General features: G+C 44.7%; 2 protein-coding genes across 2 annotated transcripts in view; both read left to right on the top strand.

Annotated features, from left to right (window-relative positions):
- The window catches only part of LOC136942892 (NACHT, LRR and PYD domains-containing protein 12-like), a 73,277-nt gene extending 61,793 nt beyond the window's left edge, over positions 1-11,484 (top strand). Inside the window, 2 exon segments of the mRNA XM_067235921.1 lie at positions 10,718-11,085; positions 11,087-11,484. Of these exon segments, the coding sequence (XP_067092022.1) occupies positions 10,718-11,085; positions 11,087-11,257 (539 nt within the window). The 3' untranslated portion in view covers positions 11,258-11,484.
- The window catches only part of LOC136942890 (NLR family CARD domain-containing protein 3-like), a 122,700-nt gene that overhangs the window by 68,187 nt on the left and 34,133 nt on the right, over positions 1-20,380 (top strand).

Below are 20,380 nucleotides of genomic sequence, written 5' to 3'. Positions count from 1 at the left end.
TGAAGAGGCAGTGTTGGGACTGAGTGGCTTTTGTGGTTCTTAATCCTGATGCTTTGGTGGACTGAGAGGTGTTGTCATAGTTTCCATAGATTCCAGCATGTTCTGTGTTTTCCCCTGCAGTTCTTGAAGAGAAAGACGGAGCCCAAGAAGCCCTCAGCCCAGGAGGAGCTTCCCCCCAGCTCTCACGTCACACCTGGTGAGCGACCACCACGGCTTGTCATCCTTAATGAATCACAAAGTGATCCTGTAGATTTGGCTAATTAAAATCTGACAAAGCCTAACTTCAAATTCACCAATTTAAAATGTTGTCTTGTCACAGGGACTAAGTGTGGTTCGCCTGCCAATCTGGAGCTGTCGAAGGACCACGAGACCAAGCAGGAGCCCCCTAGACGTCCTCTACACGTACGAATGTTCCGTGCGCTTCGAAAGTCCATCGCCAAGACATTCGAGATGTCTGGGAGCCAGTAGGACGGCCTACTGATTTAAGTAGTGAGAGTGAGAATGGGTGCTCCTCGGGGTCAAATTACTGGGACAAGACTTGACTGAGACCAGTCTTAGTCTCAAACCTGGAGGTCTGGTTTGTCTGTGCCTCAGTACAAACCTGGAGGTCTGGTTTGTCTGTGCCTCAGTACAAACCTGGAGGTCTGGTTTGTCTGTGCCTCAGTACATTTACACAGACATTTTGGGGGGCAGGTGCTCAAACCAAAAAAAAGGGCACCCATTGGCACGTGCACAGATAGACCCCTAGTGGTGCTCAAGCACCTGCCCTTTTGCCCTGGATGAGAAAAGTGCCCTTTCTGCTGGAGCCCAATTTTTTCTTCATTCATCAATAGTCATCAATTCCCCCCAAATGTGGTTCGATACCAAACGGCTGCAGCCTACTTCTTCTCTGACCCGCAGCATCAGACAAACAGGTAATGACGGTGTTTGTGCAATCCCCTGACGTTGTTTGGTGATGAATTAACCACAACATTAGCGCTGCTGAAAACATTACATCGCAACTGGTCCGACGTTTCCTAAAAGATAAACCTGCCTGCCTGCTTCTCAGCCTGCCTCTCTGCCTGCCTCTCTGCCTGCCTGCCTCTCTGCCTGCATGACAGAGTAATTTTTATTCCTAAATATTGATGAATGAAGAAAAAATTGGGCTCCAGCAGAAGGGGCACTTTTCTCATCCAGGGCAAAAGGGCAGGTGCTTGAGCACCACTAGGGGTTTATCTGTGCATATGACTGCCTGGAGGATTTGGGGATAGAACTCTCTCTCTACCCTCTGAGCCACAGCCGCCCATCCCGGCACCCACAGCACTTTACATTATGCCTCTCATTCACCCATTCATACACACCCACAGCGACAGAGCTGCCATGCAAGGCTAGCCTGTTCATCGGGAGCAGCTTGGGGTCCAGTGTCTTGCTCAAGGACACTTGGACACACGGCCTGGAGGATCTCCAGGAGGCTGATGTGGGATGTTTGTTCTGGTTCCCTGCCTCTCGGTTCTTCTACCCTGCAGGTCTCCTGGCCCACTTTCTCCCGGACAACGTAAGGACCGTTGCCAAGGAGCCAGAAATGTACTTTCAGCAGTACGGACGAGGACTGGGAGTTTCTCACCTGGCTGGAACTCGCTGGGCTGAGTGGATATCAGGAGAAGACCATCACAGAGACTCACTGCCGTCCGGAACACTCTACTGTATCTGATCATTGTCAATAAACAAGTTATATTGCTGTTGGAGTGTAACGGTCCTGTTTGTTTTCCTAACAAACCTATAGCACAGGGAGGTGCGCGTTGACTCAGAAAAGGAAAGGTTCTAATATTCTGATGTACTTATGTGTGTGTTGTGTTCAGAGGTGTCAAAAGTATTCACATTCATTACTCAAGTAGAAGTATAGATACTAGGGTTTAAAAATACTTCTGTAGAAGTTGAAGTATAAATTCAAGCTTTTTACTCAAGTAAAAGTATAAAAGTACTGGTTTCAAAACTACTTAAAGTATAAAAGTAAAAGTAGTAAGGGGACAAAATGCCATTAAGGACAAAAGCTTAGGCACAGGGGTCTATAATGCACGACCCCACCTCCCCCCCAAAAAACATTTTTCCAAAGGCCATAATGACTTGTTATATTGAAATGTTAATGTTGAAAAATGTGGGCTGCACCTGTTTATGCCCATTGAAAATGAACGCATTTTAGTACAATGCAAATACATTAAAGAACCATATATGTGTAGCCTACTACTAACATGAACATGTGTTTCATGGAGCGGAAGATATGATGACTAGTTGCCTATAAGTTGCCTGGAGTCAGGTGGCTGAGCGGTGAGGGAGTCGGGCTAGTAATCCGAAGGTTGCCAGTTCGATTCCCGGTCATGCCAACTGACGTTGTGTCCTTGGGCAAGGCACTTCACCCTACTTGCCTCGGGGGAATGTCCCTGTACTTACTGTAAGTCGCTTTGGATAAGAGCGTCTGCTAAATGTAAATGTATAAGTATAATGCTGCAAAACGTCAAACTTCAGAGGCATGTTATCAATAGCCTTTATTCAAATTAGACGGCGAGTTTGTAAAAGCCATTAGCTCGTGGTAGGCTACTTGGGTGCGCAGAGCTTGCAGCGCATTCGAAAGGAGTTGTTTTTGCATCCAAACGTGTGAAGGAATGATAACATACTGCTGAACAATGCTGCTATACCAATCACTACCTGATCAGACATGTTATTGGGCTTTTCTTGAGTTTCTCTTTGTTTCAGCAATGTGCAGCTCCTTTATATGTGCAAATATTGTCCCTTCAAAGTGAGATACCTTTTGAGCACTATAAAACTAAGAAAGATATTAACAGGATATTATTACCTTATACATGTAAGGACTAAAACCCTCCGTCAGGAAGGGAACTGTCCCTAGAATAAGACTTTGAGGACAGGTGAATGATATCAGCAGTAATTGGTTTCTGGTCACCAGGTGAACCGAGGAAGCCGACATGAAGGCTTGTGAGTCTCCTCAGTCTGGATCTTGGTTGAACAGGAGAACATGAGTTTGGGTCTTCTCGTCGCTTTACCTTCAACTTTAGTTTATGGTCAACCGGTGTTCAATCAACTATTGTTGCCTCAAGACGATTGAATAAAACGTATGGTTACATGGCTTGCTTCTATGTGTGCTCAGTGTCAATGCAGACCGCCTTCATTTTACAGTTGAAAACCTCAGGATCGCCTCTGAAGCATTAGCCCCTCCAGTGACTTGTACTGCTACCTAGCATGTTCCTGACAGCAGCAGAACTATGTTCTGTACCAGCTTGGCTGGAGACAGCACGGTCCCCTGCAGTTCCACCAGCAATCCACTAAGGGGCGGACCACACACGCACAGCTAATGCACAAACCATCAGGGAGCAGATTGAATCATCATTGTCAAACGCTGTAACTGCTAATTGTAGGTTCTTAATTATATGTTTTATCGACTGTAAAGTCTATCTAGATTGCAACACTTTTGAACCATGTCATACAATGCCATAACTTTTATAATATTGATTTCACATATGAATATATCAAGGTTGAAATTGCTCGCTGTTAAAAGAGTCAAGTTGACACTTCATTTTGGTAGCTCTAATCTGCTACAGCACAACAGCGCTCTCCCCCCTCCCCACACCAGTCACCATGCTCACGGCCCGGACCCTTCCGGAACAGCACAGGGTTTCCCTGGAGCTGCTATCCGGAGCAATGACAGTGATGTATAAGACCCCATTGATATGTTAACACGACGGAACCTTGATCACCACTGGGTCTTCTGAGCCCTCTTGCTGCTTTCCCATGACCACCCTCTTGCTCCTAAGAGCTCAAACCGTCTACGACACAGACCTGATGGCCAGCCCCCGTGTTCCTGTGAAAGACGCCTCTTTCACCATCTTCAAGAAGGTTGACGCGGGCATGTGTGATCCTGACGGCGTCAAGGTCATTGTGGGCCACCACTACGACCACTTTGAGAGCGTCAAGGTCATGCTCATGGCCCGGGCCCTTCCGGAACAGCACAGGGTTTCCCTGGAGCTGTTTGGCTGTGACCACTAGCTGACATCCACAATGTCCACAAAACAACAAACCTATCATGGAAGTGAGTCTTAATATCACCCGATCTTTCTTTCAACACATGCACCCTGGTGTTCACATACAAGATGTACTTTGCCTAAACCTGCAGTAGACCTCATGTTCTGTTCTGTTCCCTCTGATCTGTCTCAAGCCTCCTTCATGCTGTTTCTCTGTCTCCTGCCTCTGGCTCTCTTATGGAATGCTCTGCAGGGTTCTAAGGTGCTTGGGTTCGTGTGTCTTTTTCATTGAAGAATTGAACCACATGGAGAGTCTAAAACGGCTTCTTGTCTTATCCCTCTGCTGCATTGTGCACCGTGTTACAAAACGTTTACATTGAAATGATGCCACATTTGAACTTTAATGTTCAAATGTTTGAATGCTGTACTTCAATTGTTTGGACCCTAGTGTAGCAGAGACTATATATTTTCATTTTTATGTATACATATATATATTTGTAAATCAAAATAATGAACACTGACACGTTATTTTCAGTAAATCTGCATTAAAAAAAAGTCAACCACAAAAAAAGACATGGGTGCAAATGACATTTTCTTTTGTGCTCAGGCTCTGTGATGGACACAGGTTATGTCCAAGGGGTCCATATTGATGATATTGCCTGGTCCTCAGGTCCCTCTCACTGTTGGGCAGCCTCTCTAGTCCTCCTCTTCTGAGGAGGCAGAGCAGCAGGTAAAGAGCTTCCTCATTCGACGGAGGAATCCTCTCACCCCCCCCCTTATCTCCTCCCCTCCATCCTCCTCCTGTTGTCCGCCCACTGAGGAAGAAAACCTGCATTAACACTGTATCTGCATGTTCTCCACACAGCTTCCTGGTATCTGAGAAGTGTGTATGTAGTAGAACTTGTGCATGTAGCTTCCTGGTATCTGAGAAGGTACTCACCAATGCAGCTCTCCTGTTCCACGTCAGCTGGGACCTCACTGGTCTGTGAACAGACAATACTAAGCATGTAAGACCATAAACTATACTGTAGAGCAATGGCATAAACTTCCAAACTGAAGCATATTCATACCACATGTGCAATGGTATTATTCAGTCTGGTGAAACTTGTCAACAAAAGAATGATTTAATGTTCACACCATGAGGAGTCTTGGAGCCTCCTGAGGGAAGACACCATGGATGCTCAGCAGTGGCTCATCTTCTAGAAGCAACAGCATCTTGGCAGAAGCTCCATCCAGGGTCTTGGTGCTGGTGAGGCCAGTCTCTAAGGCCAGGGTCTTGGTGCTGGTGAGGCCAGCCTCTAGGGCCAGGGTCTTGGTGCTGGTGAGGCCAGCTTCCAGGGCCAAAGTCTTGGTGCTGTTGAGGCCAGCCTCTAGATCCAGGGTCTTGGTGCTGGTGAGGCCAGCCTCTAGATCCAGGGTCTTGGTGCTGGTGAGGCCAGCCTCTAGGGCCAGGGTCTTGGTGCTGGTGAGGCCAGCCTCTAGGGCCATGGTCTTGGTGCTGGTGAGGCCAGCCTCTAGGGCCAGGGTCTTGGTGCTGGTGAGGCCAGCCTCTAGGGCCATGGTCTTGGTGCTGGTGAGGCCAGCGTCTAGGGCCAGGGTCTTGGTGCTGGTGAGGCCAGCGTCTAGGTCCAGGGTCTTGGTGCTGGTGAGGCCAGCCTCTAGGTCCAGGGTCTTGGTGCTGGTGAGGCCAGCCTCTAGGGCCAGCTTTGAGGCCTTGCCTGTCAAAAACAGCCTTCACCACATCCCGGGCCAGAGCTGAGGTGATGGAGCTGATGGAGACCGGATCTCCTCCATGGCGGCCTTGGCCCTCAGCCCGTCTACGGAGGTCCAGGTGGTTCCTCCCTGGGTACCTCCACGCAGCAGGTGGCGGAAGGTGATGGTGACCAGCCTGGGGGTGAGCTCTCCAGTTTCCTGCAGGAGACTGGGAGCTCCGGGGACCTCAGAGGTGGAGTGAGAGGGCATCAGGCTGTGAGGAAGGCCAGAGAGCACATGTCTGACCTCGGTCTCTACAGACGGTCTGAACATCTTCATACTCCTATGAAGTCCCTCCATGGTGACCTTCACCAGAGAAAAATAGAAGAGAGTTAGAGAGTGACAGAGACAGAGAGAGAGACACAGAGAAAGAGACAGAGACAGACAGAGAGAGACAGAAAGAGAGAGAGACAGAGAGAGAGAGAGAGAGAGAGAGAGAGAGAGAGAGAGAGAGAGAGAGAGAGAGAGAGAGAGAGAGAGAGAGAGAGAGAGAGAGAGAGAGAGAGAGAGAGAGAGAGAAGAGAAAGTTGACAGACAGAGAAATACAGGAAATCCTTTGTTCCAGAATGTGATGTACTGTTTCTCTACACCAGGTTGTTGTCATGTACCTTTCTGCCAAACAGCCCAGAGAGACGACACTCCCTCTTGGTCTCTCTGAGTATCTCCTCCTGGATCTTCAGCAGCTGGTCGCGTCTCTTCATATACCAGACCTGAGTACAGAAACACCATCAAAAGATCAATTGTTTTCGAAGTGCAATCACACTAACACCTTGAATAAATAAATATAACTTGCACTGTTACTGTTTTCAATATAGAGACCGTAATACGAGTCTTTGGTTCTCTGGGAGTTTGTACTGTGAACAAGGTCCACTGTGAAGCTCTTACCCTGATGGCAGTCAGCTGTCGCAAGTCATGATTGCAGGCCCGGCACCTTCAAAATAGAAGAAATAAAAAACAGAGCAAACCATCACTTTTCTAGTGACAATTGCTCTCTCTCTCTCTCTCTCTCTCTCTCTCTCTCTCTCTCTCTCTCTCTCTCTCTCTCTCTCTCTCATACACACACATTCACACACAACAATCACATATACACAAATGTGCACAGACAGGGGAGAGAGTAGATAATGGGGGTGGGGGGAGAGGAGGTCAGGGGGAAAGGATGTGGGGGGGAGTGGAGGTGGGGAGAGAGGAGGTGGGGGGGAGAGGAGGTGGGTGGGGGTGGGGGGGAGAGGAGGTGGGGGGGAGAGGAGGTGGGGGGAGAGTACATTTACATGTCTTCATTTATCAAGACGCTTTTATCCAAAGCGAATTCCAAGAGAGAGCTTTACTAAAGAGCACAGGTCACTGATCATAAACAACGAGACGCCCAAAAAACATTGTGGGGAGACAAAACATTAAGCATACATTGTGAAAAGCAAAGAAGTGCCAATGGGAAGAACCAGAAGAGCATGTAGTTAAACAAGTTACAATGAAACAACATGAACCTCAAAAGTACAAGAAGTTAAATCAGTTCCAGGGGGGGAGAGAGAATGAAAGGGGGAGGGCAGGAAGAGGGAGACATTCTAATGTGAACTAGAGAGGATACAATTTCTGGGGAAATTGTAGGGTGTGCTTGCTTGGGTCGGTTGCACAGGGGTCTGTATATTTTATATAAAAATGCATCGGGCCTACTTATTATTTATAAAGATTACATAGATTTAAAAGCATCTTTTTTTTGCTGCTCATTTACAACTCAAAATACGAGTGAAGTGTAGAATGAAATATTATGTATTCTCATTTGCCCTGCAAGAGGCAGCTGACAGGCTGAATCAAAACGAATACATTTGGCAGACCGGTGTAAAAATGGACCTAATCTCTATGACTTAAACGTCCTTTTAAGTTGTCCCTTCTCGTGATATTTTCAGGCATTTAGCCTACTCATATTGCATTCATTCATTAATAAAGAACCCCCTTTGAAGATTATTCTACGACTTTACCGGCAGAAGATAGAATCGCGATTCAAACAGTACCATCTGCTAACTGAAAATATGCCCCCAAAAACGTAAATAAGCTTGACATTTATTTTGTGGAAAATCGCTCATTCATAAAAAGCTCACTTGTAGCGATCATTGTCAGTAACCACGCAAAGTGCGCTATAGCCCTGTGTGGAGAAGCTGCCCCGGTAAATTCTACTACTACAGTACAGTACTAGACTACTGCTGAGTTCGTCTTGGTAGCGATTGCGTTGGTTGAATTCGATTTAACGTTCCGTTGTACGGTTTAGGCTGAAATTAATTATTTTCATGAACAGATTGACAAAGTTTAGGCTGTGGCAATGAAGTTCAGGTTAGTAGTCAGATAGTTTCCCTACTGAAAGACTTTTGAGTAAGGGGAGTGCCGAACATGTTCTGTTGCCGTTTGACTTAAACAGCTGAGGAGTTGTTGTTAGCTACTCACACTAGTGTCTCGGGTACAGTAGGCTACAGCGTTGCAGTGAGCTACACTGGTTTGAAACCACAGGTAATGGTAATTTCACAAACAAATCGTTTACTAATGTCAGAATAAATCCTACAACGAAAATGTATATGTGAGGAATGTTTATTTTAACGATTGAAAACAGATACATCATATACCACTGTAGTATGTGTTGCCCGGGCAACACAGGCTAATGTCATGATGCTAATACTTCAGTGAAATAGTAGACTACTGTTTCCGAAAGTAGATGTACTTCCTTAATAATATCAGCTTATATTGTACATTAAACATCACAATTGTGTGTCATATCACAAAGTAAAATGAGTAAATAGTTATCACCCTGGCCTCTTTTCTTGTGGCGTTTCCGCAGCCGCCTTGCAGTAAAGCTATAGTTAGCCTAGCTATCCCCCAAGTTAACAGATGCTAAACGAATGTTCTGGCAAAGGTAGTCACGCGTGTTTTCGTGACGTTAGTGACGCAGTGACGTTAGTAACGTCAGTGACTGTGGCTAGCAAATTAGCCACCGTTAGCTTCACTTTTCGCCACAAAAACTTAATTTAAGCTTAAACCATGCAACGGAACGTAAATTCCAATAGAAGCAACTCAATCGCTACCAAGACGAAACTTTTGACACCTACGTTGTCTATGTAGGCCAAGTATTTACTGAGTTTTAGGGGGGCAAAAAGAAATAAAAATAAAAATAATAATAATATATATGTGAGAGAACAAAGGTTGCGCTCTCGCCGAAGGCTTGAGCACACCCAATAATATATATGTGAGAGAACAAAGGTTGTGCCCTTGCCGAAGGCAAAGCACACCCAACTAGAGAGGGTACAATTTCTGGGGAAATTGTAGGGTGTGCTTGCTTGCGTCGGTTGCACAGGGGTCCGTTTTTGAATGACATTTTGACAACTGATTTATGTATATTTTATATGAAAATGCATACTTATTATTTATAAAGATTAAATAGATTTAACGGGATTTTCTTTTGCTGCTCATTTACAACTGAAAATACGACTGAAGTGTAGAATGAAATAGATGTCTTCATCGTTGAATCAAAACGAATAAATTTGGCAGACCGGTGTAAAAATGGACCTAATCTCTATGACTTAAACGTCATTTTAAGTTTTTCCCTTCTCGTGATATTTTCAGGCATGTAGCCTACTCATTGCATTCATTCATTAATAAAGAACCCCCTTTGAAGATTATTCTACGACGTTACCCGGCAGTAGAAGATGGAATCGCGATTCAGACAGTCCCATCTGCTAACTGAAAATATGCCCCCCAAAACGTAAATAAGCTTGACATTTATTTAGAGGAAAATCGCTCATTCATAAAAAGGTCACTGGTAGCGATCATTGTCAGTAACAACGCAAAATGCGATATAGCCCTGTGTGGAGAAGCTGCCCCGGTAAATTGTACTACTACGGTACAGTACTAGTAGACTACTGCTGTGTTCGTCTTGGTAGCGATTGCGTTGGTTGAATTGGATTTAACGTTCCGTTGTACGGTTTAGGCTGAAATTAATTATTTTCATGAACAGATTGGCAACGTTTAGGCTGTGGCAATGAAGTTCAGGTTAGTAGTTAGATAGACTTTTGATTAAGTAAGGGGAGTGCCGAACATGTTCTGTCGCCGTTTGACTTCCTACAGCTGTGTAGATGTTTTTGTAGTGTCTCGCGTAGGCTACAGCATTGCAGTGAGCAACACTGGTTTGAAACCACAGGTAATGATAATTTCACCCACAAATCGTTTACTTGTAATGTAATGTCATAATAAATCCTACAACGAAAATGTATTTGTGAGGAATGTTTATTTTAAAGATTGAAAACAGATGCATCATAGACCACTGTAGTATGTGTTGCCCGGGCAACAGAGTTGCCCGGGCAACATGATGCTAATGCTTCAGTGAAATAGTAGACTACCGTTTCCAAAAGTAGATGTGGGCCTACTTCCTTAATAATATCAGCTAATATTGTACATTACATTTCATAATTGTGTTTCACATCACAAAGTAAAATGAGTAAATAGTTATCACCCTGGCCTCTTTGCTTGTGGCGTTCCTGCAGCTGCCTTGCAGTAAAGCTATAGTTAGCCTAGCTATCCCCCAAGTTAACAGATGTGAAACGAATGTTCTGCTACAGGTAGTCACGCGTGTTTTCGTGACGTTAGTGACGTAGTGACGTTAGTAACGTCAGTGACTGTGGCTAGCAAATTAGCCACCGTTAGCTTCACGTTTCACCACAAAAACGCAATTTCTACTTAAACCATGCAACGGAACGTAAATAAAAATACAACCAACGCAATCGCTACCAAGACGAACCTTTTGACACCGCCGTTGTGTATGTAGTCCAAATATTGACTGATCCTTAGGGGGGCGAAAAGAAATAATAATAATAAATAAATATATATGTGAGAGAACAAAGGTTGTGCTCTCGCCGAAGGCTTGAGCACACCCAATGATGATGATCAGTAATATATTGTGTCTTGGTCTCCCCCATCAGATGCCTGTGAGCTCACACTGGACCCAAACACAGCACACAGAGACCTCTCTCTGTCTGAGGAGAACAGAAAGGTGACAGGGAGGAGAGAGGAGCAGCCGTATCCTGATCACCCAGAGAGATTTGAGGACTGTCCACAGGTGCTGTGTAGAGAGGGTCTGTCTGGGCGCTGTTACTGGGAGGCAGAGAGGAGTGGAGGAAGATGGGGGGTTTATGTAGCAGTGACATATAAAGGAATCAGCAGGAGAGAAGGGGGTGAGGACTGTAGGCTTGGATGGAATAACAAGTCCTGGAATCTGGACTGTGATGATATCAGTTACTCTGCCATGCACAATAAGAACAGAACTGTCATACCTGCCCCCCCCCTCCAGCTCCCACAGAGTAGGAATGTATCTGGACTGGCCGGCCGGCACTCTGTCCTTCTACACAGTCTCCTCTGACACACTGACCCACCTGCACACATTCCACAGCACATTCACTGAGCCCCTCTATGCTGGGTTCAGGGTTTATTACTCCTCAGTGTCCCTGTGTCAGGTAGAATAGCCCACACACACTCTCACACACTGTGCTCACATAGATGTCATTGAAGATTGAACTGTACACAGTTGTAATTGATATCCCAGAGTGTTTGTAAATATTGGTGTGTGTAGAATGTTTGTTTTGTTTTCATTGTTGACAAACAACATTCCTGTCTTTGATCTCAGTTCCACTGAACGTGATGAACTAAATAGTGTCTTACTGCCTAAATAAGGAGAAATAAAGATGTTTTATACAGGATGATAGAAGACATGCTGTGTGTTCCTTGGTGACCCAGTGGTCCTACACACACACACACACACACACACACATATATACACACACACACATGTACACACACATGTACACACACACACACATGTACACACACACAATGTTAACACTACATTTAGGACCAGTAATGGGACACTATTACCCACTTGAATATACACTGTGTGTCTAGTGTGATCCACTCTCCCCCTGACCTCCTCTCTACCCTCATTATAGAGAGGGTCTAACTCACTGTGAGTGATAAAGAGGGGTGTTGGGAGGGGGGGGTGGTCTAACTCACTGTGAGTGATAAAGAGGGGTGTTGGGAGGGGGGGGGGGGTCTAACTCACTGAGTGATAAAGAGGGGTGTTGGGAGGGGGGGGGTCTAACTCACTGAGTGATAAAGAGGGGTGTTGGGAGGGGGGGGGTCTAACTCACTGAGTGATAAAGAGGGGTGTTGGGAGGGGGGGGGGGTCTAACTCACTGAGTGATAAAGAGGGGTGTTGGGAGGGGGGGGGGTACTAACTCACTGTGAGTGATAAAGAGGGGTGTTGGGAGGGGGGGGGGGGGTCTAACTCACTGAGTGATAAAGAGGGGTGTTGGGAGGGGGGGGGGGGGTCTAACTCACTGAGTGATAAAGAGGGGTGTTGGGAGGGGGGGGGGGTCTAACTCACTGAGTGATAAAGAGGGGTGTTGGGAGGGGGGGGGGGGTCTAACTCACTGAGTGATAAAGAGGGGTGTTGGGAGGGGGGGAGTCTAACTCACTGAGTGATAAAGAGGGGTGTTGGTAGGGGGGGGGGGGGGGGGAGTGTCTAACTCCTTCTACCTTGGAGCCTCTCTTCCTCTCCTCTCCTGGTTCTGACCATTCACTCATTTCCATCCTTTCAGCTCTCTGTGTCTGTAGGACAAAGGCATTTTCACAGGACGACAACAGAAGGATTGTTATCTGAAGTAAATTCTAGTGGCACTGTGTAGATCTGAATAGTCAAGACTGGTTTCAGTACAATTTATTTAGCTTGTACAAATGAAGAATTAACAAAGTACTTTGTGATTAGTCATTACGAAGGACGTGCTACCTAAGTCACAGATCATTCGGTAGAGTGACAGACAACATCAGTTATGTACTGCCTTATATGAACTGAGAACAGATGTTCTTAATAGATGGTCAATCCATCAATGCAGTGGTCTCTGTGATTGGATAGCACTGGTCAGTGACAGTTAAGACAAAATAACCCCCCAGGCCAAATGACCAATCCTTTGATGTAGCATAATGTCCTCTCCACACCACTGGGGGGCGACATTCCTCAGAGGCTGAGAGCAGCAAGAGAGCCAGACAGAGACATGCAGCTGTGGAGGAACCTGAGCAGAGAAGAAGAGCTCCAGTCACAGCCCCGCTCTGCTGAGCCACCAGAGCCTCTCTCTGTGTTGAGGAGACACTCGTCATGGTGGACAAACACAGGGGTTCCCAGAGACAGAGCCCAGGTACTTGAGAGGCTCCCCTCTGCACATCAGGCCGTTCATCACTCCCTAGCCAAGAGGGATGGAGCACACTAGTTCATGGGATTGATGAACTTGGTTGAAGGCTGTGTGCAAGTGAGCCAGTGTGTTGTTTTTTTGTGTGGGTGTGTGTGTGTGTGTGTGGACTTGTGGCATCAGTGTTGTTATGATTCTCCGCTTTTATATGAAACAGTCATGCAGTCAGTCCCCATGACCAGACACTGCTACCTTCCGACTGCTGAGAGAAGATGGAAGGAGGTTTGAAAGAGAGGGAGGAGGAGCAGGGAGGCAGAGATCCTCCAGAGTGGTCAGCTCAGTGTTGTCAGGGCAGGAGGGGCTCCCTGCTGGGTGGGAGGAGATACAGGAGTCTCAGAGAGACCACATTCCTCCTGCTGACTCCCTCCATGATAACTCACTGCTGTGGGGAGGGGGGGGAGAGCGCTGTTGTGTTGTGGCAGGTTTAAGTGACCAAAATGCAGTGGCAGCTTGACTCTTCAGTGAGCAATTTCAACCCTGATACAAGAGTGTCAGTAAGTCTATGCTGGGAACATGGAATTATGTGAAATCAATAGTAGAATAGTTATGACATTTTATGACATGGATAAAAGGGGTTGTGCTCTATATAAACTTCAGTCTATAAAAAACGTAATGAAAAACTATTAACAGTTCCAGCATTTAGCAATGGTGTGCAAATCTGCTCCCTAATTGTTTGTGCTTCAGGTGTGCATGAGTGGCCCCCTAGTGGATCGCTGGTGGAACTGCAGGTGACTGCTGCCTCAAGCCAAGCATCAACAGTACATAGTTATGCTGCTCTAAGGAGGGACACTAAAGAGTTCTGCAGAGAAGTCATGTTTTGGTATCATTAAAAGATGTTAAAATTAATCCATCTCTATCCTCTGTCTGGTCTTAATGCAGATTGATCCATTTTCAAATAACCAACCCCCATCTTACAGTAGCATACTTAAAAGAGTTCAGGTAAAACAATATTTGTTCACACCATAGACTGTATATGGTTCACACACACCCACAGATATTGCAAACACAAACATGGATATGAAAAACATGTACCTGTATCATGGCTACGGTGTAGCAATACCTTTCATACCTCATAAAACCAGACTTTCCAGGATGACCAACTTGAGTAGAACTAGGCATTTATTAACAAAACACAAAAACAGGTTAAATAATGTTGTTCCTCAAACTGCTCACCAGGGTACAGGATAGCTCTAGGCCTGGCAACAGTGAAAAGAGCAAAGGTGGTTAGCATAGGACACAGTTTTCAAGTCTTGTGCTGGACAGTTTTTATGCTGTGTCGCTCCCCAATCAGCCAACGAGGAGCAGCTGAGCTCCTGTTGGATGACTGGGGAGCAGGACGGTCAAACCAGGCCTGGATCCCCTGAGCCAGAGCTGCCCAGAGCACTGCCAGCGGTGGTGCTTGGCTCTCTGCTGTTACTTGGCTCCCTGGTTGCCACAAAACACATCCTTACCTGCAGGAATGACACATCCTCTGCCCTAAGCTCCTGCTTCTTCAACTGTGTCTGAAAGTGAGGCTATCTTTGTGTTTATTCCTTGAATCTTTTCTTTCATTGTCTCCCTCTTCTCTTTCCCCTCTCTCCTCAGAGCTGCAGTCCTGACCTGCTCTTCCTCAGAGACTGCTGAAGCTTGTTGAACGTTTCCTTTATCTGCTTCTCTGTGTTTACTGTCTGGTTCTGTTAGAGTCAGAGAAGAAACTCACATTAGCATTTTGTTATTCATTTAACAATGATGATTCACATATCTTTACTGATCGGTTCAATGCCCTTTGATCACAGCATTGGCTAACACCTACTGTACTGTACCTCAATGTGTTCTGCAATCTGCTCACACGTTAGTTTAACTTGATTAAAGTCCTCCAGCTTCTTTTCTTCTTCTTCCTCTCACCCTGTGATCCTGGGCAGCTTCGTCTACTGGGACACAGGTGGAAGAATTGTGTTTTCTGGAGGTCTGACAGAACATTTGATGGATGACATCCTCCTCTGGAAGCAGTTCTCTACCTCTGTGTCCTTCCAGTTCTCCATAGAAGCAGAGAAACATGATCACATACAACCTTTCCATTGACACTCCTCTATTCAAAGCCATGTGTGTTTCTAAATGTCCTGTTGAGTTCTTTGTTGTGTCTGTTCCAGATGTCCCCAGGTATGAAGATTGTTGTCCACAGTTGATGAAGACCACATGAACAACTGATATCTCTGTGTTGAGCTGAACTAAGTAATGACTGCCGTTTACATGAAATCCAAAAGTTGTTAGACAGGTATAGTAGTGTTTGTGTGTGTATGAGTGTCTACATATTTGTGTGTTTGTGTATGTGTGCATTTATGTGTGTGTGTTGTGTGTGTGCGTAGTTGTGTGTGTATATGTGTCTGTGCATAGTGTGTGTTTGTGTGTGTGTTCATGCTTGTGTATGTGTGGTGCTTGTTTGTGTGCATTCCTGCATGCCCGTTTCGGTAGGTCTGTCAGTGAATGTGCCAGTCCATGAGCTCTTTGGAGAGAGATGCAGGGAACAAGGGAGGAGAGGAAGAGGAGGAGAGGAGAGGAGGAGGGTGGGGAGGAAGAGGAGAGGAGGAGGGAGGAGGAGGGAGGAGAGGAGGGGAGGAAACATGTATCACCAGTGTGACAAATTCACCTGTGGTATCCCAGCTTGTCAGTATTGTGTTTGTTATTGTTGGTCTCCTCCCCTTTGTGTGTCTCCTTTCCACATGTCGTCAGCTACTCTGTCAGTAGAGTTCTCTGTGGTGGTGAACCTTCAGTCAGCAGATCAGCTGGTTTAAAAGGTTCATATTTATTGTGATTATTTATGTATTTGATCCAGGGCCGGCCCAAGGCATAAACGAACTAAGCGGCTGCTTAGGGCCCCCGTGGCCACCCCAAGAGTACATGAAATTACAGTTTAATGTACCGTTTTTCTTCGATTAAACGATGCCCTCGATTAAACGCTGCACCAAAAATATATGGAAGCAAATTGTTACTAAAATTCAAATGAAAATGCATTTCCAGAAATGCATTTGCATTTTAAGAATGTGGCTGCATTATTTGACTCATAAATGAAACTAGTAATCAATCATCCTTTTTGTCATTTCGTACCGGGCCGAACAAAAAATAATTAATAACATTATTTCCTTTGAATTGATTATCAGAGTCTGAAAGACGTTTTATTCTGAAAAATGACCGGATTCTCTCCTTCTCCGCGGGCCTTTTCCCCTGAGCAAAAAAGCTCTGCAAAGACGTGTGTTTACTCATTTTTTTAGCAAGTTTGTGGGCTTTATTGAACGGTATCATGCGCGTCTCTTCCTCTTGACACATGACAAGTGATAGTTACCACTCAATGAAGCCTGTTTGAGACAACAACTCTATCGGTGTTTTGGATGAAGGCTATCCTGAGATCGCCACTAAAGCACTGAAAACCCTGCTTCCATTTCCAACATCAAGCGGGATTTTCTGCCGTGACAGCAATCAAACAAAATTTTGGAATAGGCCTGAACTGGATATAAGGAACGCACTTCGGGTGTCACTGTCGTAGCTTATAGTCACACACAACAGTGGGACTGACACATCGAAAGCTAGCTAGTAACAATATAACAATGGAAAACCAGGCTAATAAACTTAAAGATGGGTCAATTGACAAAACGGCTGTTTATTTTACATAAAACTCAAACTATTTTTCGCTCAAATCAGCTAAACTATTTTTCTCGCGCGCTCCGCGCGCTCGCATTAGGTGTGGAAGTCACTAACTAGGATCACATCAAACCCAGAATGTACATGCATTAGCAGCGCAGCTGTTCAGGGCCTACCTTTCCTCCCAGTCCGTTCTGCCGGTCCGTGAAAATATGTCTTACATGAAAGCGGTCCGTGGCGCAAAAAAGGTTGGGGACAGTTGCTTTAGAAGACGCATCACAGACCATGGCGCTCCCTCAAATTGTGCAAACACTGTTAGAATTAGCTGAACAGGTAGAATCTAATAATATATCTGAGTCTGATGCCCGTGACCGAGTAGAACAAGTCATAGAGAGCTTGGCCGCATACTCTGCCGTCACAGATTTACACATTAATAGTAGCTCTGCCACTGTTTTAGTCATTGTTTGACATCAAGTTGCTCAGTCTGTGATGCGTCCTCTAAAGACCCGGCAATTCAATCAATTTCCCAGCACATTTGCAATGTAATGCAATGCAGATGTGCACACCGCCCCCAACCGAACAAGATGGGTAGCTCGGTCAGCAGGGAGCTGAAGAAGAGCGGCTACTGACGTCTCTGCTGCGCCGCTCAGAATGCTTTTTCGTTCATTTTGCATTTCTGCAAATGCATTTGAATTTGAATTGTGGTCACGATTTTACAGCCACGTTCTTAAAATGAAAATGCATTTCTGGACATGCATTTGAATTTGAATTGTGGTCACGATTTTGCAGCCACGTTCTTAAAATGAAAATGCATTTCTGGAAATGCATTTGAATTTGAATTGTGGTCACGATTTTGCAGCCACGTTCTTGAAAATGAAAATGCATTTCTGGAAATGCATTTTCATTTTCAAATTTTACATTTCAACTTGAATTTTGGTATCTATTTGCTGGGGCATGTTTTGAAAATGTAATCTCAAATGTCTATTTATTTTTCATTTTAATTAAGTAAAAGATTGAGCACTCTTGAAGAAGAAAATTAAAATGCAAATAGTATGATTGATTACTAATTTCATTTATGAGTCAAATAATGCAGCCACATTCTTAAAATGCAAATGCATTTCTGGAAATTCATTTGCATTAGAATTTTGGTAACGATTTGCTTCCATAAAAATACGGTAGGAGCAGCATGTCCTGAAATACCTAGTACTGTAGCAGCATGTCATTTTAATGAACATTCTCTTGTGTTGCACTAGGGGCCCACTAGTGCACTGCTAGCTAAATACGTTTCAAATATCACATCAACATACCTTACTTAGCAAATGACTGTAGCTAGCTAGAGACTAGCTGTTAGTCGGCATTAGAAGGGAAGCTTATGAAAAAATAGCCAGAATGCATGGTTACATTACAGTAGTTAGTCTAGGTGTTTTCGCTATGTAACTGTTCTTGCATTCCTTGCAAATTAGCGTTAATAATTATTGCAGCATAATGGTGTTTAACCACTGATTGAAACACACAAAAATGTGTAAAATAATGCTTTGTTAGCAACAAAAAAAACGTTTTATGTGACTGCATTCTTCAGGTAAAGTGGGACATCTAGTAATGCTTTGTTTATGCTAGAAAAGTAATTTAATTCGACAGTTCTCACATTTTTAATACCAATGCATCACACTGCACCTAAGTTCCCAACTAAATAACAACTTTCACTGTCATCGAACCAGCGCTTCAAAACTTGTAAGCGTGACCACTAATGCTAGTCCAACGAAATGCTAACGCATCGTGACTAGCTAGCTAGCACATAGACTGCAGATCACTAAGGTTTACATCAGTTACACTTTATGCCTATTGTATAAGTCAACCCACACAACTAAATGAATCTTGCCACACCCTTGCAATGTTGCATTGTTGTATATAAACTAATTATTATTAATATTAGCGATAGGCTGACAGACGATGACTGTCCCACTTTACCACACAAGCTGTCCCACATGACCTGAAAATGCTGCATGAGTGAAAGAGGGGGTCATGTTATGTGTGAAAGTGTGTAGCTCCTAAAATACTGTGTATTCCCATTTCATTCCAACATGAAAATGTTCCTAAGCCCTAAAACCATTTACAGAAACACCACTGGGGTGAGTTAACAGCTTTTTTGTAAGTCTACTGGAGCCTCTAGCAAAAAGTGTCCCACATGACCTGAAATCACCCTATTGCCTCCTAATGTGTAAAGGTGAAGCGTCTGTGAATGATATCCAGTCGAAATAAACCGGATTCGTGTAAATGGGCAAATCATAATTAAATAAGGCAATATGGAACACCAACGTCATCGGTTTATTTTCCAATGTGGGTGCGGGACAGCTTTTTAGAATCTATATAACAGTGGATACCGCTGTTAAATATATTTTTCTTGAAACAAAATGTGTGGTGGGGGGTACACATTTTCACTTTTCAAAACGTGATTTAAAACAGTTCATGTAGAATTAAATGTTCGCCCCTGTTTAACACTGATAAAAGACCACGGCCTGGACTCTTAACAGACCGCGTGTAAAGAGCGCCATCTGCTGTTTGATGACGTTTACTGTATTATGACGTAATTCATCAAATAAACTATAAAAGGCCGTTCTGATCACTGCTCTCATTTCTTATAGAAAGTTTTCTTGGACAAGGATTTGGATCTCTATGACGCTTTCACCTTGACGAATTCGTATTAGAACACAGCAATATTGTAATGTAAGTAAATGTTCAGATTGTTTTGCACCTAGGAGATATGGGGACTTTTTAAAGTTGTAAGGTTTCAATTTAAAAGACGATATTCTCTGGTAGATATGAAGGTAGTTTATACATTAATCTAAAAAAGTTATTGTAGCCTATTCTGTGTTCTTTGGAAAAGTAAATAGAGCTATCTTGAAATTGTGCTGTCTGCTGTTTGATGATGTTTTCTGTATTATGACATAATTCATCAAATAAACTACAAAAGGCCGTTCTGATAACTGTGCTCAGTTTTACGTGAACATTTTCTTGGAGAAGGATTTGGATCTCTGCGACGCTTTCACCTTGACAAATTCGTATTGGAACACAGAAATATTTTTGTAAGTAAATGGTCTGAATGTTTTGCACCTTACAAGTTGTAACAACTTTTTCAGTAAGGTTTAAATTTCCAAGACAATGTTCTCATGTAGATATGTAGGTAGATATTAGATTATTCTGAAAAAGTAATTACATTCTCTGTGTTCTTTGGAAAAGTCTGCCTTTTCAGAGGTCAGGTGTGAAAGCCTCTCTCTCAAATCGGACTGCAACAGCAAGTGTGACCTGAGGCAGTCTCTGAGGAAGAGACATGGACAAAGATAAGAAAGACTCATCTCAGCCCGGGGTGAACGAGGGAAGAGAGGGGAGTCTGTCTGGAGACAAGGGGACCTTCATCAGGGTGTTGACCGTGAGGCCTCTAAGTTTGGAGGACATGGACCTGGTCGAGCCCTCGGATCTGCCCCCTCCTTCAGTACCCGCCACTGGGTCAAAAGACCAGCTGGAAGCCCTGGAGGTTGCGTCCACTTCCCAGGGCGTCAGTGGAGTGGAGAGAATGCCCCCTGGCACAGCCAGCAGCAGCACCACATCTGCCAGCCAGAGGGCGATGAAGACAGCCTGCTCCTCAGCCCTGTCGAGCCGCACCAAGCTGCCCATCTCTGTGATCAGAGCGGTGTTGCAGCTGATCAACAACGACAGGCTGCCAGACCTGCTGCT

Source organism: Osmerus mordax, chromosome 5 (assembly GCF_038355195.1).
Source record: "Osmerus mordax isolate fOsmMor3 chromosome 5, fOsmMor3.pri, whole genome shotgun sequence".
Taxonomy (NCBI): Eukaryota; Metazoa; Chordata; class Actinopteri; order Osmeriformes; family Osmeridae; genus Osmerus; species Osmerus mordax.
This window is presented reverse-complemented; position numbering and strand designations above follow the sequence as displayed.